Source organism: Lontra canadensis, unplaced genomic scaffold, assembly GCF_010015895.1.
Source record: "Lontra canadensis isolate GAN:19392208 unplaced genomic scaffold, GSC_riverotter_1.0 scaffold43, whole genome shotgun sequence".
NCBI lineage: Eukaryota > Metazoa > Chordata > Mammalia > Carnivora > Mustelidae > Lontra > Lontra canadensis.
In genome coordinates, this window is record NW_022631037.1 from 10,153,822 (window position 1) to 10,171,942 (window position 18,121).

An 18,121-nucleotide genomic window follows, 5' to 3' on the forward strand; every position below is an offset into this window, starting at 1 on the left:
GCTTATTCCTTTCTGGAATCAAGACAGCAGCTGCAGCTGGAGCCTCAGCATCCAAGGCCCAAGAGGAAAGCCACAAGTCGGGTTTTCACTCCCCCCTGGCCCCCAGGCCCCCACAAACCTGCACCCCCAGGATGCCAAAAATGATGAAGAAGGCACAACAGATGACCACGATGTTGCCAATGGGTTTCAGGGAGGACATCAGCGTTTCCACTACCAGCTTCAGACCCTGGGCCCGGCTGATGACCCTGGGGAGGGCCAGAGGGGAAAAAGAGGGCTTCTCTCAGCTCAGAAGCTCCCTGGTCCCTTGCCCTGCTGCCCTCTCCACCCATCTGGGCTCACTGGTTCCCATCCTGGACTCTGGCTTTCTGGGCTCCCCGTGCAGGGTACTCCAGCCCCAATCTCTCCAAATCTCACCCCTACCTCCCCCACCAACCCCCTCCACTCCCAGATGTCAAAGTATGACCTGGTGGGCTGGGGTGGGAAATCAGCTTGAGAGAGGTGGGACCCAGGGATGCAGTGTGTTGTGGGGATAGGGAGGCTGACCTATAGGGGGCATAGAGGGTGCAGGCAAGGAGGGGTTGGTGGTGGGAGGTGGGTCGGCACTAGTCAGTTGGTATCGTCCTCATCCATGGAAAGTGCTGACATGGGAGTTGGGGGTGGGGTGGAGGGTGATTGTGGGACAGCAGATTCCCCACTAGTGGGGTTAGCTGGCGGGTGGTCCCTGAGAGGTGTGTGAGGGTAGGGAGAGGAGTCTGTCACTTCCCCAGGGAGGATGGTCACCCCCCCACTCCTAACAGTGACACCCAAGGGAGAGCTTCAGCTAAAGGCTAGGAGGGCCCTGCCTGTAGCCTCTTATATTGGGGCCTGCCCAAGGCCGGGGCATGGCACCCTTGAGCAGACTGTCCTGTGGGGACAGTGACAGCGAGGGCATGCTCAAGGAGGGAAACCCCTGGGGCCACGGTTCAAGCCAAGTGATGCCTGGGTTCCCTGTGGGGGTCGCGGTCAGGAAGCAGGGGCTCGTGGGGATCTTGCTCCACTGCGGGCTTGTTGGAGCCGTCCCTAAGGAGGGCGCTCGGCAGGGGACGCACCTGAGTGGGCGCAGGGTTCGCAGCAGCCTTAGGACCCTCAACATGCCCAGGATCTTGGTGCCGCTGTCGGAGACCATGGACACCAGGATGTCGATGATGGAGATGAGCACCAGCAGCCCGTCGAGAACGTTCCAGCTGCTACGCAGGTACGCTCGCTCCCCGAAGCACCAGCCCAGAGCTACCACCTGGGGACGCCCGCGGCATCACTGTTGCCGCCGCCTCCCTGAAGTCCCCAGCCCTGTCCTCCTATTGGGATCAATCTCTCCAACCCCCTCCACCCCAGAAACCAGAGAGCCCAAAGTAACACCGACCCCCTATTACCTTCACGGTCATCTCTGCCAGAAAGACTGCGGTAAAGATGTAATTGGAAAGGGTCAGGAAGATGCGTTCCTGTAAGAGACAGCAGGCACGTGTCACCCACTAGGACCCCCCTTCGTAAGCCAGGGCTGCCCTGCAGACAGAAGCCAGGAAACGCCTCCAACATTTGACTCAGGAAAATGAACCCCACCTTCCCCAACAAGGCAGGCGACCTCCTCTCCCCAGACCTATCTGTCTCTCTCTCTCACACACACAGCCAGTGCCAGGCCCCATGACTCACTTGCAGCTCTGTGGACAGTCTGAACAGTGCTGCCTCCTGCCCCCCAAATGGCCTGGAGGGAGAAACGTTCCCCCAACCAGAACTGTCATCTGAGTCCTGTATCTCGGAAACCCTCAGAACTGGAGCAGGGTTTACCTTGATCTCTGACCCCCCTCCTCCTACTCTCCTCCCTTCTCCCCGCACTTGCTTTCCCGCTGTGTGGCCCAGAAATGGAGCCACAGGGCCAGCAAGGAGCTTGACTACAGCTTGGGCCTCCGTTGGCACCGTATTTATGGAGGCATGGGTGGGGGCAGGGCAGGAAAGAAGGTGACCCGGTCCCCTAAAGTCTGCAGGCGGAATCCATCCCTCGGTGGCCAGGAGAGGGGTGGAGAGGACTGGAGAGGCAGCAGGCAGAGTGTGAGTATCAAAGAGAGAAAGGGGGAAGGGAAAGAGAGATGCGGGTGCATGGCAGAGCGAGAGATAGAGGGGCCGAGGGAGAGATGGGGGGGTGAGATATGGTGACAGAGGCAGAGGGCCCTGCAGCAAGGCCTGGGGCAGGTGGCAGACACAGGGGCTGTGTGACCAGCCACCTTTACTCCAACCCACAAAAGCTCCAGTGGTAGGGGTCCCTTCCCCCACCTATTTCCAGTCTGGCCCTCCATTCAAAAAGCTTCCTCCGTCCCCACCCTGACCCAGCTGGAGCCTACCCTCTGGAGACTAGAAGCCTAGGAACCCAGAAATCTGAGGGGCCATGTGGGGGCGCAGTGAGGAGGGGTGGGGGGCCACTCTGGGCAAGTGGGGCAAGACGCTATAAGGGGTAAACACTGTCTGGGGTAGGGGCCTATGATGCCCGGCTGGGGAGACACAGTGCCCAGAACCATCTGTGCCTGAAAACCTACTTGTTTGTGACCTGGCAGGACCAAGAGGAGCAAAGCGCATCCCCCCTCCCCAACTCTCCATGGCCTGTGGGGTAGGCCAGGCAGGACATCTACCCCCATCAGCACAGAGGTCAAAGATGAAACCCAGACCCTCTGCAAGGGAGCAGGGGAAGCAAGACCACTCAGCCCCAGTGGGGTCTCTCTTGCTGTTTGCATCACTCCAACACTGGCTGACCCACACCTGGGCCCCCCCAGGTGTCTGGATCCTGAGCATGTGCTGTCTGCAAATAGCCAGGAGGCAATGGGGCTCACTTTTCACCTAGGTAAGGAGAAGGGTGCACCCCCCCCCACAAGCTGGGCTGCTACAGAACAGAAGGGAAACAGAGGCAGAGGCAGGAGATGGACACGGGAGGCAGCCCAGGGTGCCAGGTGCCAGGGAGGACTACAGGAGACTCCTGGCTCCCTCCCTCCATGTCTGTCTGGGCCTCCTGGCCCACCCTGCTGGCTCTCTGAGTGCTAACCCAGGAGGGGACCGGCACCAAGCAGGCACTCCACAGCCCCCGACTTTAGTCTTTGGTGACTCACAGCACTGTGGGGGTCGATCTTGGGACGCTCCATGGCAATGGTGATGCAGTTGAGGAAGATGATGACAAGAACCACATGGTCGAACATCTTGTGGGTGATGATTCGGTGACACAGGAGGCGGAACCTGATGGAAGACAGGCAAATGCTAGGCAGGAGGTGAGCAAGATGGCGGTAAGAGGCCTCACCCCACAGCCCTTCCCCCTCTTGGGACCTCCCAGCCCGGGGCCCCTCTCTTACTTGCCCCTAGGTCAGAGGACACTTCTGGCATCCCTGAGACAGGGTCAGGGGCTCACCCCCAGGAGGAGAGGTCAGGGACCCCCTGCTCACCTTGACTGAGGAGGGAAGATGTATGCTGACCAGGAGTCTCGCTCACGGCAGCAGGCAGGCAGCCGGGCTCGGATCCAGACTCTTATCCGCTCCCCTCTGCTCTGTAGAAGGATCACGGGACTTGTGTGCACGGCCGGGACCCCAAGATCCCCGAGCCTGCCCTGCTCGTCAGCAGTTCCACGGCACTCGCTGGCTGTCCAGCCTCTGCCATCCTTCTCTTCCTTTACTCCTAAGACCCCCATCTCCCTCTCAGCCCCCTCTCGTCCCCTGAGCATTGCTCACTTCGGTAATCTCCCCCCTCTTCTCCCGCACCCCCTCTCCCAGGCTCTCTGCTCTTATCCTCTCTGTCCCCAGCCCGGCCCCACCTGCCTGGCCTCCTTTTTTCCTTCCCCATGGGGCTTGGAAGCTGTATCAATTATCAAACATTGTCCCCATCACAGCTGTCTATTCAAAGACACACCTGGGACCAGGAGACACTGGTCCCTTCTCCTCATGGGCTAACTCTGAGGTCCTAGGTCCCTGTGCCCCATCCCTGGAGTCAGAGATGGTGGTGAGGGGCCCAAGGAGGGGTGAATGGGTAAGGGCGGGTATGAAGTCAAGCCTGGTGATGAGGTCAAGATGGGAGAGGGGGATGGGGAGGGCATGGGTTTGGAGAGATGAGTGATGGGTATTTCTGAGTCATAGGGGGAGGGCCATGAAAGATTCATACGCATCTGCCCAAAACCATCCATATCCACCAGCCCCAGATGACGAGGATCTGGAGCTCGGCGGGGCGGGCGTCGGGAGGGAAGGGGCTGCTTGGTGCTCAGCTTCAGGGCTGGCCCCCCTCGAGATCCCTGGGACGTGAGGGGGTATGTTGGCAACTCCCTGAATGCCACAGAACCGGGACAGGCTTGTCTAGCTCCCCTCGCTCAAGGTCGGGTGAGAGGTCACTGTGCCCACGGGAGCCTCACCAGGTTGCCCTCGTCATCGCCATCATCCCCGTCCATTGGGGGGTCGTCGGGCCGCAGTGCCCGGGCCAGGCGCCCCGAGGCCGACTTGCCATTGCAGTCCTGGTGCTCGGAGGCCGAGCTGCGGCCGCTGGCTGTGCGATGCAGCGCGGGCACCCGCAGCGTGTCCGGCAGGTCAAAGGAGTTCTTGGCCTCCCGCTCCAGGGACCCCCCATGGCGCCGGTCACTGCCTGCCGGGCTGGTCCTCTCCTCTTCAGAGCTCTCCTCTTCGTCCTGGCTCTCTCGGCCCTCTCCCGACAACAGGGACCTCCGCTCCCCACTCGGGCTCCTCCGCTTCAGGCTGGGGGCGCGGCCCAAGCTGTTCCGGCTAGAGCGCCTGCTGGTCCAGCTGCTGGCTGCACTCCAGGGGCTGTGTGGAGAGCTGCGGGCACTCGGCTGGTGGGGGGGGGAGTCAAGAAGAGGGTGGTCGCCACCAAGACCTCCCAGCCCTGCACCCCCTCCCGTGCATGCTGTCTCCTGTGAGCCTCCCTGGCATCACACCAGGTATCAAAGTGTAAGGAGGAGCCCTGGGTTCATATTACTTACTCCAACTAGCTGTGTGACCTTTGGCAAGTTACTAAACCTCTCTGTGCCTCCATTCCTCGTCTGTACATGAGATATGACACTGTGACCTATTCCTCATTTAGCTGACTGGCAGTATAAAAAGACGGCAGGAACATGGGCCCTGACGTCCGCTCCTGGATGAAAGGGCTGGCTGTCATCTGCTCACAGGACGCAGGGCGTCCCACAAATCAGTTTGGCCATCTGAGACTAAGATTGCATCTCTCTAAAATGGGGATAATGAAGATACCTCCCTCATCGGCTTGCGATGAGGATTCAATGCATTTAGAATGTTTATGAGCGGTGTCTTAGAACAGCTCCTGGTCCAGGGCGCCTGGCTGGCTCAGTCGTTAAGCATCTGCCTTTGGCTCAGGTCATGACCCCAGGATCTTGGGATCAAGCCCCGCATCGGGCTCCCTGCTTAGCAGGAAGCCTGCTTTTCCCTCTCCCACTCCCCCTGCTTGTATTTCCTCTCTCGCTGTCTTTCTCTGTCAAATAAATAAACTAAATCTTAAAAAAAAGAACAGTGCCTGGTCCAGAGTCAGTGGGGTTTGCTATTCTTACGATGGGGTATTAAGAAGATAAGGACCACCCTCCCCTTCCAAAACAGAACTCAGAGGCTGAGTCTCACACAAGGTCACTGAGTTAAGGGACCGAAGAGTAGGATTAGAACATGGTTCTTCTGCCCCCGAGACCAGAGCTCTACACCTGTCTGCTTTACCAGCCCTACTGACCTCCCTGGGGGTTGTCTAGCCTGGGGCTCAGAGGCCATGCCCTCGGGCCCATCTGCTTCCCTCCTCTGTTCCCTCCTGACGTCTGCGCATCTCCCACTTCCCAGCATCCACAGGCACCCCGTACCGGTGACTTCATCTCGTGGGCTGCCCCGGGCTCAGCAGACCCGCTGCTGCTGGTGCGGCGGGAGGCGGGGCCCGGCACCTCTGCCAGGCCGGTGCTCGAACTCTTGGGGAGTGACATGGGCGTGGCAGCCGTGTGGATGATAAGAGGGGGCAGCAGGTTCCTCCGCAGCTCTGGGGGATCCCCCAGGGACACCACTGCTGGGAGAGAAGAGGGTGAGACCTGAGACAACCCGAGGCCGGCCCAGGGCCAGGGACGGCTCCCCCAGGAGAAATACTCACAGGCCAAGTGCTTCTTCCTGTCCCCATTGCCATCCAGGCTGGGTGAGAAGAAATCAGGCTCCGACTCGGACTTGGTGGCGTCTCCCTAGGGTGGGGGAGCAGTGGGCCGTTAGGGCCCCAGCCGGGCAGAACTTAGTGGGAGGGACTCGGGTCTCCCTATCTCCACACGCACACACCACATACAGGCTATGGGAACCAGCAACCACGGCACGAGACATGCACTGGCACAGGCCAGACCACGCAGGTATGGGGCCCAGAGCTCCCCAGGGCCCCCGACCCCCCTGCCTCCCACCAGCCACACCTCAGAGAAGGCCACGGCTCATCCCAGAGCCCGCGACACAACCAGCCTGGCTGGGACTGGCTCCAGGAAGGGCTGAGGGGAGAAGGGAGAGTGAGCCGGCAGGTGGGTGCAGAGGCCAGAGGGAGCTGGGGACCTAAGTGAAATGGTCACTAGAGCCTAAATTCCAATTTGAGCCTCTGCTTTCCTTCCATGGCTGCCCTACCCTGGGCCTCAGACCTGAGGACCCCAGAAGGCGATTGAAAGACCCCAGACAGAGCAGCTCAGCCCAAGGAGGCCACTGCAGGCCCTCTGCTTCGTCCCCTTGTCTTCCCCAAGACCCCGCCCCTTCCACTGGCCCCATTTGTACCTCCGTCCCTGTCTCTGGGGCAGTCTTTCCTTCTTAGCAGGTCAGTAGGTTCCCTCGTAATTACGCACTTCTCCTTAAGAAGTTATTAAGAAACACTCGATTGCTACTTTTGATAAGGACATAAATATTGCGTAATTGGCATCTCAGGGGATCATTTTCATTAACTTGGTTTACATCCCTAACGAGGCCTTTAATTATAGAGCGGGATCTCCGGGGGGCTGCTCGGGATACACAGCACTGTGGGGTCCCACGGGGATCCTGGCTCCAGCCAGCAGTTCCCGCGCCCATGCAGGAAACGGCGGAGCAAAGACTCGGCATGGGCACCAGAACGTGTCTGGGAACACCTGCCGGGCCTTCCAGGCGGTCAGGGGGCCAGAGACTAGGAAGTGGATTTAAAATTCTGGTACCTTCTGGCAAGAAGCACCTCCACCCTCACATCCTCCAAAGACTTGTCCTGAGCTGAGGCAGCTTGTGGGGGTCTCCAATAGGGGCTCAGGTCAAGGGGGAGGAGAGAGAGATGGGGGAACACAGTCTGCGGCCACGGATCCCGAGTCCAGAGGCCCAAGGATGTGTACTCCTTGGGGACCTCAGCGTAGGCACACACACGCGGTGTCCCCCACACGTGCACACAGACGATTCTAAGTCCCTTCCTTCTCCCGCCCCTCCACTGGTCCAGTAGGGGACGGGAACAGTGCCCTTTGCAGGTTGATGGGGGCAGAGGCAAAGAGACTCCTCCTCTCAATGTCCTCTCAGGGAGGGGTGCGGGGGGGAAGGGACTTAAAATCGAAGCAAACCTCACGACACCAATGACCACCACAGCTACCACAGTTGCACAGCAGCTGAGCGTGAACATAACCACAGAGACGCGGAGGCAGAGTGGAGGGGGCACAGGGCACGGGGAAGGGGGCATGCCGACTCATGATCGCGTACCTACCCCCTGGGAGTCGACAGGCAGCTGAATACAGCTTAACTGTCCACTCGCATCTTCCCGTTTGCTGATTTCCTACAGGGAGACGGGGAGGCAGGGGACGGGCGCTGGTCACAGGCGCTCAGGCTTTCAGACATCAGCAGTGTTGAAAGAGGATGAAGAAAAGGGTGGTGCAAACCAGGCGGGGGTGGGAGGGGGACGAGACACCAGGGGTAGGGGAGGAGGAGAAAGAGGACAGAACGGCCTTCCAGAATTCAACCACAGGCCCTCGGGCCAGAATGAATCTGAAGGGTGAGGGCAGAGGCCAGGAGGATGGGGAAAAGGGCAGGGAAGGAGACTGAGCCCCCCAATAATCGTAATAACGACAGCTACCGCTCACTGAGGGCGAGTCAGCCCTCCCGAAACTACCTTATTAATGCCACCAGCTAGCCTGTCGCAAAGTGGGGAGTACCACCAATGTCCCCTTAGGGGAAATACCTGAGGTTTGGAGAAGCTAAGACAACTGCCCCAAGGCACCCAGAGAGTAAGAGGTATATCCAGGCCTCGCACCTGAGTCTCCAGCTCGCCTTTTACTGGCCCCCCACTGGCAGGGGGTTGGGGAATGAACAGACAGGCTGGGAAGAAGGAGGGGATGGAGGCAGAGGCTGGGAGGAGGCTGAAAGCTGGGAGCTGGAACGGGCTTCCCCACTCCCACACGCCCAGCCTGTGTCCCTCCAAATCAGACCGGGTCCAGCTGCTCCCACTGGGATGGGATGTGACAAGTAACACTGGGATGACAGCTATGATGTTGTTTAATATCAATTAATGGCCTCACACAGGGCCTGCCACCTGTTCATTTAATTAAGTGTGTGGATGATGAATACACAGGCATTCAGGGCACTGCCCCCCACAAGTCGGGCATCATCAGCGGAGCCAGCCCAGCCCCCCTGGGACTCCTCCCTCTTACCTATTAGCCAGGTGGCAAGGCCAACCGGGGGCTATCCTTGAGCCCTCCTGCTAGCGATGCCCCACAAAACGGGGGCGGCCACTTCCTCCACCGAGGTGGGTTGCCTCATTTGTAAAAAAGCCGACCATCACCATAGCAAAAAAACAGCCTCTCCTGCCAGATTGTGGGGCTGCCTCAAAGTGACACGTTCAACCCCCTGAAACTCATACACGAGAGGGCAGGTGTTTCTGGAGGCATCCAGGTCACTGGCATTGAGTGACTGGGCCTTCCCTTCCCCATCCAGGTGCTGGCCTGCCGCATGCAGGACAGCGGGCAGGTGGGCCAGACCCTCCTGTGGGTACCCCAGGGCCATGCCACTGCTTCCCCCAACCCCCATCCCCCAGAGGAGGGTGGATCTGGACCTCCTTTCTCCATCCCACTCCAGACCTGAAGCACCAAGCCCTGAGTGGGACCCTCCCCTACAGACATCTGTGCTTGGCTGGTTGAGGAGGCTGTGGCCCCAGGCCCGACCCTGCCCCCCTCAGGCTGGGACAGGGACAGGCTCCCAGCAGGGCCAGAATGACCTGCCTGTGTCCCCAGCAGCACTTTCACTGCTGCCTAGCAACCAGGCAGGCCCCTGGCTCCTCAGCACTCCATTTAACAAGGTGTTTGCTGAAAGGGGTGGTGGTGGGAAGGGGGCTGTCTGCTCCAGGCACCTCCAGGCCAGCAGAGAGGACGGAAGTAGGCTTTGGGTGTTTTCCATGTCCCTCTATGGAGTTCCTCAGGAATTTTCCTGAGGACACTAAGCCATTAGGAACGATGTGTTGGAAGGGGCTGCAGGACCCCTGTCCCCTCTCGGCAACTCTTGCCACAGGCTGAGGGCTATGGCTGAGAGCAGGTGGCATCCACAGAGATCCTGGTTCTTAGGGGAGCATGGTGGCACCCCTTAACTTTCCAGGTCCCAGGGAACCCCCAAGTGCATGCCTTGGGCCTCCCCACAAAGAAGTCCAGCCATCCCCACAAGCAGGCTGCGCCTCCCCCCAGCTGTCCTCACCGCCACCCTGCGGGAGGAAATGCCATCCCGGATCACTACAGAACCCGCGCGGCTGGCAGCAGGAGAGGGCCGGCATGGGCCAGATGCACCCCCGTCCCCCCAGCCCAGCTGGCCTACGGGGAGCAGCCCGCCCTCGCCAGGCTGGGAAAGAGTCGGAAAATAGATTTTTGTTTTTCCACCGTGTGCTGAGTATTTATAGACCAGGCCGCAGCGGGAGTTTCCATCCGGGTCACCCGGAGAGAACTGGACCAAGAGCTTTTCTACGCCCAACCTGGAGCATTTCTAGGTTGGGTCAACCTGCCTGGGAAAGATGCCCGGAGGCTGGGCTGGGCCAGCCCGCAGCTCGGGGGAGAGGGGCAGAGCCGAGGGAGAGGAATGGCATGCCGCCCTTTGGGCAGAAGCTGAGCCCGGGCACAGCAAGGGCAGGATCAATGCAAATCAATATTAATTGATGACACCGCCTGTGACGAAGGTGATGGAGCCTGGGCTGGAAATAGGACGCTCATCTCTGCCATGCCTGCAGCTAATTGGGCTCATTTCTCACCCTGGGCAGCTTAGCCCTGCCCGGGCCCCTGGTGGCATCTTCATCAGCTCAGCTGGAGCTCAGATGACTCGCACGCACACTTCCCCCCAGTCCTCGGCTCAGATGGATCCCCTCCGGATGTCCCCGAGAGCATCCATGCTTGGGATCCAGCCGCACCCTCGGCCAACTTCTCCAGCTCCCCGGGGAAGGGTCTAGCCAACTGTGATGCTGGAGCCCAGCTGAGTCAGCAGCTGACCTGGGCCCGGGGGGGTCCCCCACAACCACCCTGTCTCCCTGGGGCCGAGGGGCTGCCCGAGACCTGGAGCCTTCCGCCCTAGCCCTCCACCCCCACCCCAACGCCCAGCCTGATGGGCATTTTCTGCAAGACCTCCCAGGCTCCCGCAGCTCACGGCTGCGGGCAGGGGGTTACCTCTGCCTGGAAGCCCTCCACCAGAATGGCGACAAGCAGATTGAAGAGCACATAGTTGCCGAAGGTCATGAGGGCAATGAAATAAAGGGCAGCCCAGGATGACGTGGAGGCCATGCCGTTGTAGAGCACCTTGTTCCAGTCCTCCTGGGTCAGGATCTGCAGGCAGGGGCTGGGGCTCAGTGCCCTTGCCCAGGGGCACCGTCCCCACCCCCCAGCCCTGTCCAGCCCTGCCTGGTTACCCTGGCACCTGAAAGACGGTGACGATGGCCCAGAGCAGGGAGTCGAAATTCTTCCGGTCTGGCAGCGTGTCCCCGTCCCGCTCAGATGCAAACTTGCAGCCGAAGAGATGCATGCCCAGGATGCTGAAGACACAGGAGCCACGAGACGGGGTTCAGGGCAGCAGCGCCCCCTCCCCCCTGCCCTTCAGGCCCTCCCCGCCGCCAGCACGGGCGCCGCACCTGCCCTCACCTGAAGATGAAGATGAAAAGCATGAGCAGCATGCAGAAGGTGGCCACGTTGTCCATGGTCTTCATGAGCACCACGAGCTGCCGCTGCAGTGCCGGCAGGAAGCGCACCAGCTTCAGCACCCGCATCAGGCGGAAGGTCCGCAGCACCGACAGGCCACCCCCCTGCTGGCCCACGATCTCCCACACGCTGCAAGGAGGGCAGGGAGCCTGAGCCCCTGCGTGCTCTCCCTTGCCCCGCCCCTCCCTCAGAGAGGGCCTGGCAGCGTAGGAGGGCCTGGACGGGCCCACGCAGCATGAGCCCAGGGGGGCCCAGGCGGGCCCCCGGGCCTCCAGACAGGAGCCCCTGAGAGGGACAGAGGGGACAGCTCCAGCCCTCTCCACCCTCAGGCCTGAGGTCACACACCCGGCCGCTGAGAGCCCTTTCCCAAATTCCAGCCAAGGCCGTGGTGTCTGGTTACAGAATGTTTGCTTTGTTCTCTCCTAAAGAAATCAAAAGCCAATTCCAGAAAGCAATAAGGCAGTTTTCTCAGGGTCTTAGAAACCCTAAAGCAAGTGGCAGGGGTCTGAGATGGTTTCCAAGCACTTTGCAAGCAGGCACAGCTGGCCCAGCCTCACACCTCCTTCAACTCCTCTGCAAAGCCAACTCCCCAGTCCTCACTCACCCCGGGCCTGCATGGGGTCAAGGGCAAGAAGTGGAGAGAGGAGAGTGGAGACCAGACAGGGGTCTGGTCCAAGGAGACACGAGGCCAAATTCAGCCTGAGCAAGGTAGGGCCGAGAGAGGCTGAAGGGGATCACCCTCCACTAGGGGAGCGGCAGGGCCTGTGGGTTGGTGCAGGGGCAGGGGGACTGACACTAGACCCCCAGAAGCCATGCAGAGGAACAGGTTGCATGGCTTCTTGCCCCACAGGCATTCCTCTAGGTGAACGGCAGTGGAGGGGCGGTCCTACCTGATGACAACAATGACACCATCGAAGATGTTGTAGGGGTTCTTGATGTAGCCAAAGGGACCGTACACCAGCAGCTTCAGCAGCATCTCCAGGGCAAAGAGGCTGGTGAAGACGATGTTGCTGATTTCCAGAGCGTTGGTCAGCTCCTCGGGCTGCAGGGCAGGGCGGGGAATGAAGCAGCCGGCGCTCATCCCCGAGCCCCTCATTCCTGTCCTCCCTAGCACCAGGCCACTGGGAGAGGAGCCATAGGAGTAGCAGGCTGGGGCTGGGTGGGTGAGCGGGGGGGCCACGGTGGTGGGGGACACTCAGGCTCCAGGGGAGGACCCTCCCCCAAAGGGTCCATGATGAAATGCATTCACAGACGGCCGCCACAGAAAATCCCAGGTCTGGGTCTCAGATCCCGGGACCACAGGGCTGAGCTGTAAGGCGTGCCCACCTCCCCTAGGACCCCCGAGACCCGTCTCGTCCCATGCTGCCATGCCAGCCTGGCAGGCCAGGACCAGCAGCACAGTGACGCAGGCCGATGTCAGAGGGTGATTGCCAAGGCCCCACACACCTACACAAACACACAGCCACACGCAAAGTCACATGTGCTCTACGATTACTCTGTGGACTTGGCAGCCTTCTCCTGGACAACTGTTGGCTATACGCTGCTTCCTTCCAGACACATGCATACACTGCACAGCTCCACATGGTCCACACACAAATACACGTGTGCTCACAAACACGTGAACATGCAGGCACACGCACACAGACGCACGCCATGTGTGTGCAGACATGCTGATGGGCAGAAGGGAGAGTCACAGGAGGGTTGTCATAGACAAGGAGGCACCGGGAGCTACTACCTGAGACTTGGACATCTCGTTAATTCCCGAACTGTACCCTGTCCACTCACTGTGTGACCCCTAGCAAGATTTTCCACCTCTCTGGCCAAATGTAAAACACTGGTGGTCATCCCTTCTATGCTTCTACCCACGGTCTGATCTTGTGACCAGAGACGCATCCTAGAGCGCTCATCAGAAACGACACATGTCTGCTATTCCAGCTCACCAGTTACCTCGCCCCCCTCCTTCTGTTAATATGAAGTGCCTACTGTATGCCTAGCAGTGCCTCAGATATTAAAGGAACTGCAGAAACACGCCCACTGTGCTTCCTGCCTCCCGGAGCCCAGAGTCTCGCTGGAAACAGGTTGTGCACAAAATAGCCGAATAACTACAAGTGGCCTGAGATTCTTAGATGCCAAAATAAATTATCCAGACTGTGAATTCAGGAGCCTAGGGGAGAGACGGTGAGGGAGGAACACGCTGGGAAAGCCGTGGTCAGGAGGCAGCGCTTGAAAGGGACTCTAAAGGGTATGTGGGGTGTCTCCAGGGAGAGGGGCACAGGGCTGGTCTGAGGGCTGGAGATGGGAGAGGAGACCTGGTTGGCTCAGTGGAGCCCACTGTCCACCTTATGGGTTGTCTCGATCCCCCAAAAGCCCAAGTTTCAAATCAGCTTAAGAAGTTCGAATTAAAATCAATAAGCAGATGAAGCCCTTGGTCCATCAGCCATCTCTCCCTGCTGACCCAGCTGTCTCACCTGGCGGGCTGCCCAGGGAGGTCACCCAAGCGTGGAGCCAGGCCAGGGAGCCACCAAATGTATCCTAATGGCCTGACTTTATGGGGCCAGCCTGGGTAGGGGAGACCTGGTAGGAAGGGCCTTCTGACTGACAGGTGAGGAGTGTTTGGGGGTCAGTAGCTACTCCGAAGGAGAGACTCTCTCTCTGTGCTTGGATTCTTTCCAGAGGCAGCCCTGGAGGGCAGAACCAGGGTCAGCAGGCAGGGCTGAGAGCCAGCTGTGGGGGCCAGTGTGGCAAGGAGCCCATGGGTCTGGCAGATCTCGAGCTAATCCTTGCTCCCCAGACTGCAAGTGGGGGCTGGAGAGGGCACTGTCCCCTTAGTGTGTGGGGCACAGAGAGATAGGACTTTGGGTCCCCCCAGCATAGCACAGCGTGGGTGATTGGGAAGGGTCACTGTCAGGGCAGCAGGAGCTCTGGGCTCAGACCCCTCCTGATGAAGCAGATCTCCACTCTGGGCTGCCAAGTGCCATCTGCCAGGGGACTGTGGTCAGCGATCCTACCTCCCCGTCACTGTGTCACCTGCCCAGCTGTCCAACCTTGCATTAGATAAAGGTGATAAGCACAGACCTCACAGGTGCAACGCCGTTGAGGGCGGCGGGTTCCAAGGCTCACCCTGTGTCTTGCCTCACACCACCCACACGGTGGCCCCGGCACCCATGCTTTATAGATGACCAGAAAGGTCAGGAGCTGTTGAATGACTGGTTCAGAGTCACAGGGCAGAAACAACCAGGGAGTGGGCCCCAATCCCAGCTCATTTTGACCCTGATAATACTGGGCAGTCCAGATTCAAACCCACCCCTGCTGACAGCAAGGGGCGTGTGAATCCTGACCCACGGAGGGATGGAATTCATAAGGTGCCCTCCAAGGTATATAAAATTACATTTCACGTGAACTTAGATGTATGAAGAAAGAACAAGTTGATCTGAAAACACAGCCGAGGTGCACGTACAATGGGTGAATTTTACAGCACACAAATACCTCGGAAAGGGGGGCCAAAAAGAAAAATTAATAAAATTTTTTTTAAAAAGTAGCTGAAAGCACAGTAGCTTTTGGTATCTCGAATTGACTCTATCAGTGACTCTTAAAAGCACACCCAGCACTGGGCATGTAGAGGGGGTATTTCTGGCCTTTCCTGATATCATCCACAGGGGTCACAACTGTCTGTGCCTGATGGCTCTTGGCCCACGGACACCTGCACACCGAGCAGGAACCTCGTCAGAAATATTAGCACAGGGCTCCCCCAAGGCCTGCATCTTCAGTCCCAGTTAAGGGGGCGGCAGCAAAGGTTGGAGTCCCCGCCGTAACCCTCCAGGCAGCTTTGGGACTGGAATGGCAGGGGGAAAGGAGAACCAGGCGCTGTCCCTCAGCCTGCCCTCCATCTCCTGTGCATGCTCCCTGCGCACACCTCAGGGCCATGCCCATTTCCTCCCAGGGCTCCGGTATCCCCTCATAATCCATGGGAAAAGGCTCTCCTCCCCGAGACAGGTCTGCCCAAGTTACTAAATTGGAGGCTGGGAATGTTCTGCAAAAGCAGGACCAGGACACAGAGACACAATCTTAGCAACACGGTTGCCCCAGGGACCAGAGCCATGATCACAACCACTGCAGCAGCAAAGGGGAGGGGAGGGAGCCAGCTTCTGCTAGTCCCCTCCCAGAGCTCTGTACTGGCTGATCCCTCCCTCCCAGGATTTCATTTCCTCCAGGCCTTGAAGACAGCCAGGTAAACTGAGGCTCCGAGAGGTATGGTGACCTGATGGAGCTGGCTTAGGAAGGTACAGAGCAAGGGATGCTGGCACGTTCCCCTGCATCTTCCCACAATACGCTCCCCTCCCCCCAGAACCTGTGCAACTGCACACACGGCCATCAGCTGTGCGGCCCATCAGCTGCCCCCTCCCGAACTCTCCCCTGCTGCCAGCAAGTCCCTTCTCAGGTCTGGACCGTTTCCTCCCTTCTGTTCATGGACATCAGGGACCCGTGGGGGCTTTAGGAAGATGAGACCAGCCAGCCTCAGCTTCCTCCTACCCCCCACCCCAGGAGGACCCAAGCTCTTCTCTGGGAGGGTGCTAATTGTAAACCCCCCATCTCCCAACACTCCCTTTCCCCTCAGCCTGTCACCTTGGGGCAAATGTAGCCCCCTGTAAACTGCTCCAGACTTCCCAGCATCAGGACTCCCCTGAAACCCATCACACCTCCAACAACCAACCCGTAATGGGCCCACTATATGCAGCACACTGGCAATCACAGTGTGGGGTTAAACCAGAGTGTGGGTGGCCTGCCAACTCTGAGCCTCTCTACCTGTGTGATCTTGGGCAAGTCCCTTAACCTCTCTGATCCCCAGTTGCCTCTTCTGCTAAGCAGGGCAGCCTCACCTCATGGCCGGGCTGCTCTACAGGACACAGGAGTTAAAGACTGTGAAAACACCCAGCCCAGAGCCACTCTCAGCCAGCCCCATGGGCACTGACAGTGGAAGCAGGCCTCACACGTGGCAGGATGGGACACCTGCAAGGCTGCACCGAGCACCATGCTGGGGCAAACACCGGGAGAACCCCAGAAGCTCAAACCCAGCTGGGGCCAGCATCAGTGAGGAGAAGAACCCTGCAGAGGGCATCCCCAGCGGAGGGGAGCATGAGCAGAGGTGCGGAGCAAGGAATGCTCAGAGACCAAGGATCCCGTGGTTCTCCCAGGTCAGAGGGTGGGAAGGGTCCATGGGGAACACGGCTGTAAGGCCAGCAGAGCCCAAGCAGGATGGCTTTGACTCTGCTCCACCACCAGGGCTGCACTTGTCTCTGCCCACGACACTGCCACTGGGGCTTCTAGGGCGAGGGAAGGGATGTGCAGAGCGGTGTATTAAGAAGATTAATCTGGCTGCAGTGATGGCAGCATGCTGATGGCTCAGAGACACGGAAAGATGGAGACCAATTAGGGGGTTACTGAAGCGGTCCAGGCAGGAGGCCTGGGAGCTGGCTCTGGTACTCAGGGAAGGCGAGTGGGGCGGACAAGCCGGGTGACCGCTGAGCAGAAGCCTGTACGGGTCACCCCAGCCCTGCCCAAGCACCCCCTGTACCCTCCTCTCCTCAGCTCCCACAGCTCCGCTGACCTGGAAGTCTCTGCTCCCCAATGCTGACTCCCTGGCTCACTTACCCTCGGCTTTTTTTTTTTCCCCCTCGGCTTTTGACAGTCCTGCCTAATGCAGCCCCACACCCGGAAGGAGAGGTCCAGGCAGGGCCTCAATGAGGGGTCAGGGGTCACTGGGACCTTTTCCTTCTTCCTCCTCCTCCAGGGGAAATCAGGAAACCCTGATGGGTGGTGGGTGCTTTCCAGGAAAGTCCATAGGCACCCCCATACAGATCATGGTCTTGCTCTCGGGACACTCCAGGAGCTCTCCAGCATGGAACTCTGTCTCTCTGGGCAGATCTCCTTCCAGGCCCTCGAGTCCCCTGGGCCCCAGTGCCCCCTAACTAGAGGTGGCTTCGGCAACCCCCCACAATCTCCTGCTAGCTCTTCAAAGCCGTCCCAAGTAAACACAGAAGCAGAGTAGGCCCAGGGCACCCCCAGTGCTCACTCAGCCTGAGACAGCCAGCCCAAAGCCCCCGAGACCTCAACCCCTGGAGCTGGGACCCTCACCCCTCCCCTCCCAGAGCCACGTCTGGGCGGAGCCCATGGTGAGCCACCACGAGGTGCAGTGAGGCTGCCCTCATGCCCCAGACCTCGGGGTGGGGGGGGGCGTCAATCCCCCCCCACCTCCACCCCTGCGGCGGCTGAGGAATGGCTGAGCATTGCTGTCATGAACCTGTGCCGACTGGATGGGGCAAGGCCAGCTGGGGGTCTCAAGGCAGCGAGCCACCTTCCCTCACAACCCTCTGCTGTGGGGGCTTGGCCTCTCCCCATCTGGAGCTGCTCCGGACCCTCCTCCCCTCCCTGCCCTCCCCAACCCTGTCCCTATCCCCTCTCCCTGGGTCCTACTGCAGGGGGCTCCCCGGCCCTTCCCGCAAACACTTCCGTGACCTGCAGCCTCCTCTCTCCTCCCCTCCTCCACCTGCACACTCCATCTCCCTCCACACACACCCCACTCCCCTGGGCCCCCGGCCCCCGGGCCTGTCCATCACTATCTCTCTTTCCCTCACTTCTCCAATCTCCTTTCTGGAAGTGCAGGCTCAGGCCCTCCCCCAGCCCCAGGGCCCAGCACCCCAGCTCTCTCCAGACTTTCTTCCAAGCCCCCCACCTACCAGTGCCCCTGATTTTCCCGACCCTGTGGGGGTGCCACCTCCTGCCCATCTAGGGTTCCTCTCCCGCTGCCTTTCCCCCCTGAGTTCAGTCAGACCCACTGTCTCCCCTTGCCCCAAAGCTCCCTGACCCCCACCCCTCAGCTGTCACTGGGGTGCAGAGGACACGAAACAATGTCCCGCCGAGCCCTTGGCTCCTTACCCGGAGAGCCAGCCT

At 59.7% G+C, this 18,121-nt stretch overlaps 1 protein-coding gene across 33 annotated transcripts in view; it reads right to left on the reverse strand.

The window, feature by feature from the left end:
- The window catches only part of CACNA1G (calcium voltage-gated channel subunit alpha1 G), a 61,999-nt gene that overhangs the window by 20,647 nt on the left and 23,231 nt on the right, over positions 1-18,121 (reverse strand). For 11 of the 33 annotated variants that reach the window (XM_032872098.1, XM_032872086.1, XM_032872076.1 and 8 more), the window contains exons 10-22: positions 12,064-12,215; positions 11,117-11,302; positions 10,896-11,010; positions 10,649-10,804; positions 7,723-7,791; positions 6,142-6,226; positions 5,864-6,057; positions 4,409-4,840; positions 3,456-3,556; positions 3,129-3,252; positions 1,410-1,478; positions 1,089-1,273; positions 119-245 (exon numbers count right to left, since the gene is read on the reverse strand). In XM_032872098.1, coding sequence (XP_032727989.1) covers positions 119-245; positions 1,089-1,273; positions 1,410-1,478; positions 3,129-3,252; positions 3,456-3,556; positions 4,409-4,840; positions 5,864-6,057; positions 6,142-6,226; positions 7,723-7,791; positions 10,649-10,804; positions 10,896-11,010; positions 11,117-11,302; positions 12,064-12,215 — 1,995 coding nt within the window. Of the gene's footprint in view, positions 1-118; positions 246-1,088; positions 1,274-1,409; positions 1,479-3,128; positions 3,253-3,455; positions 3,557-4,408; positions 4,841-5,863; positions 6,061-6,141; positions 6,227-7,722; positions 7,792-10,648; positions 10,805-10,895; positions 11,011-11,116; positions 11,303-12,063; positions 12,216-18,121 lie in introns of all 33 variants that reach the window. The other 22 variants (XM_032872097.1, XM_032872075.1, XM_032872091.1 and 19 more) reach the window with 3 other exon arrangements.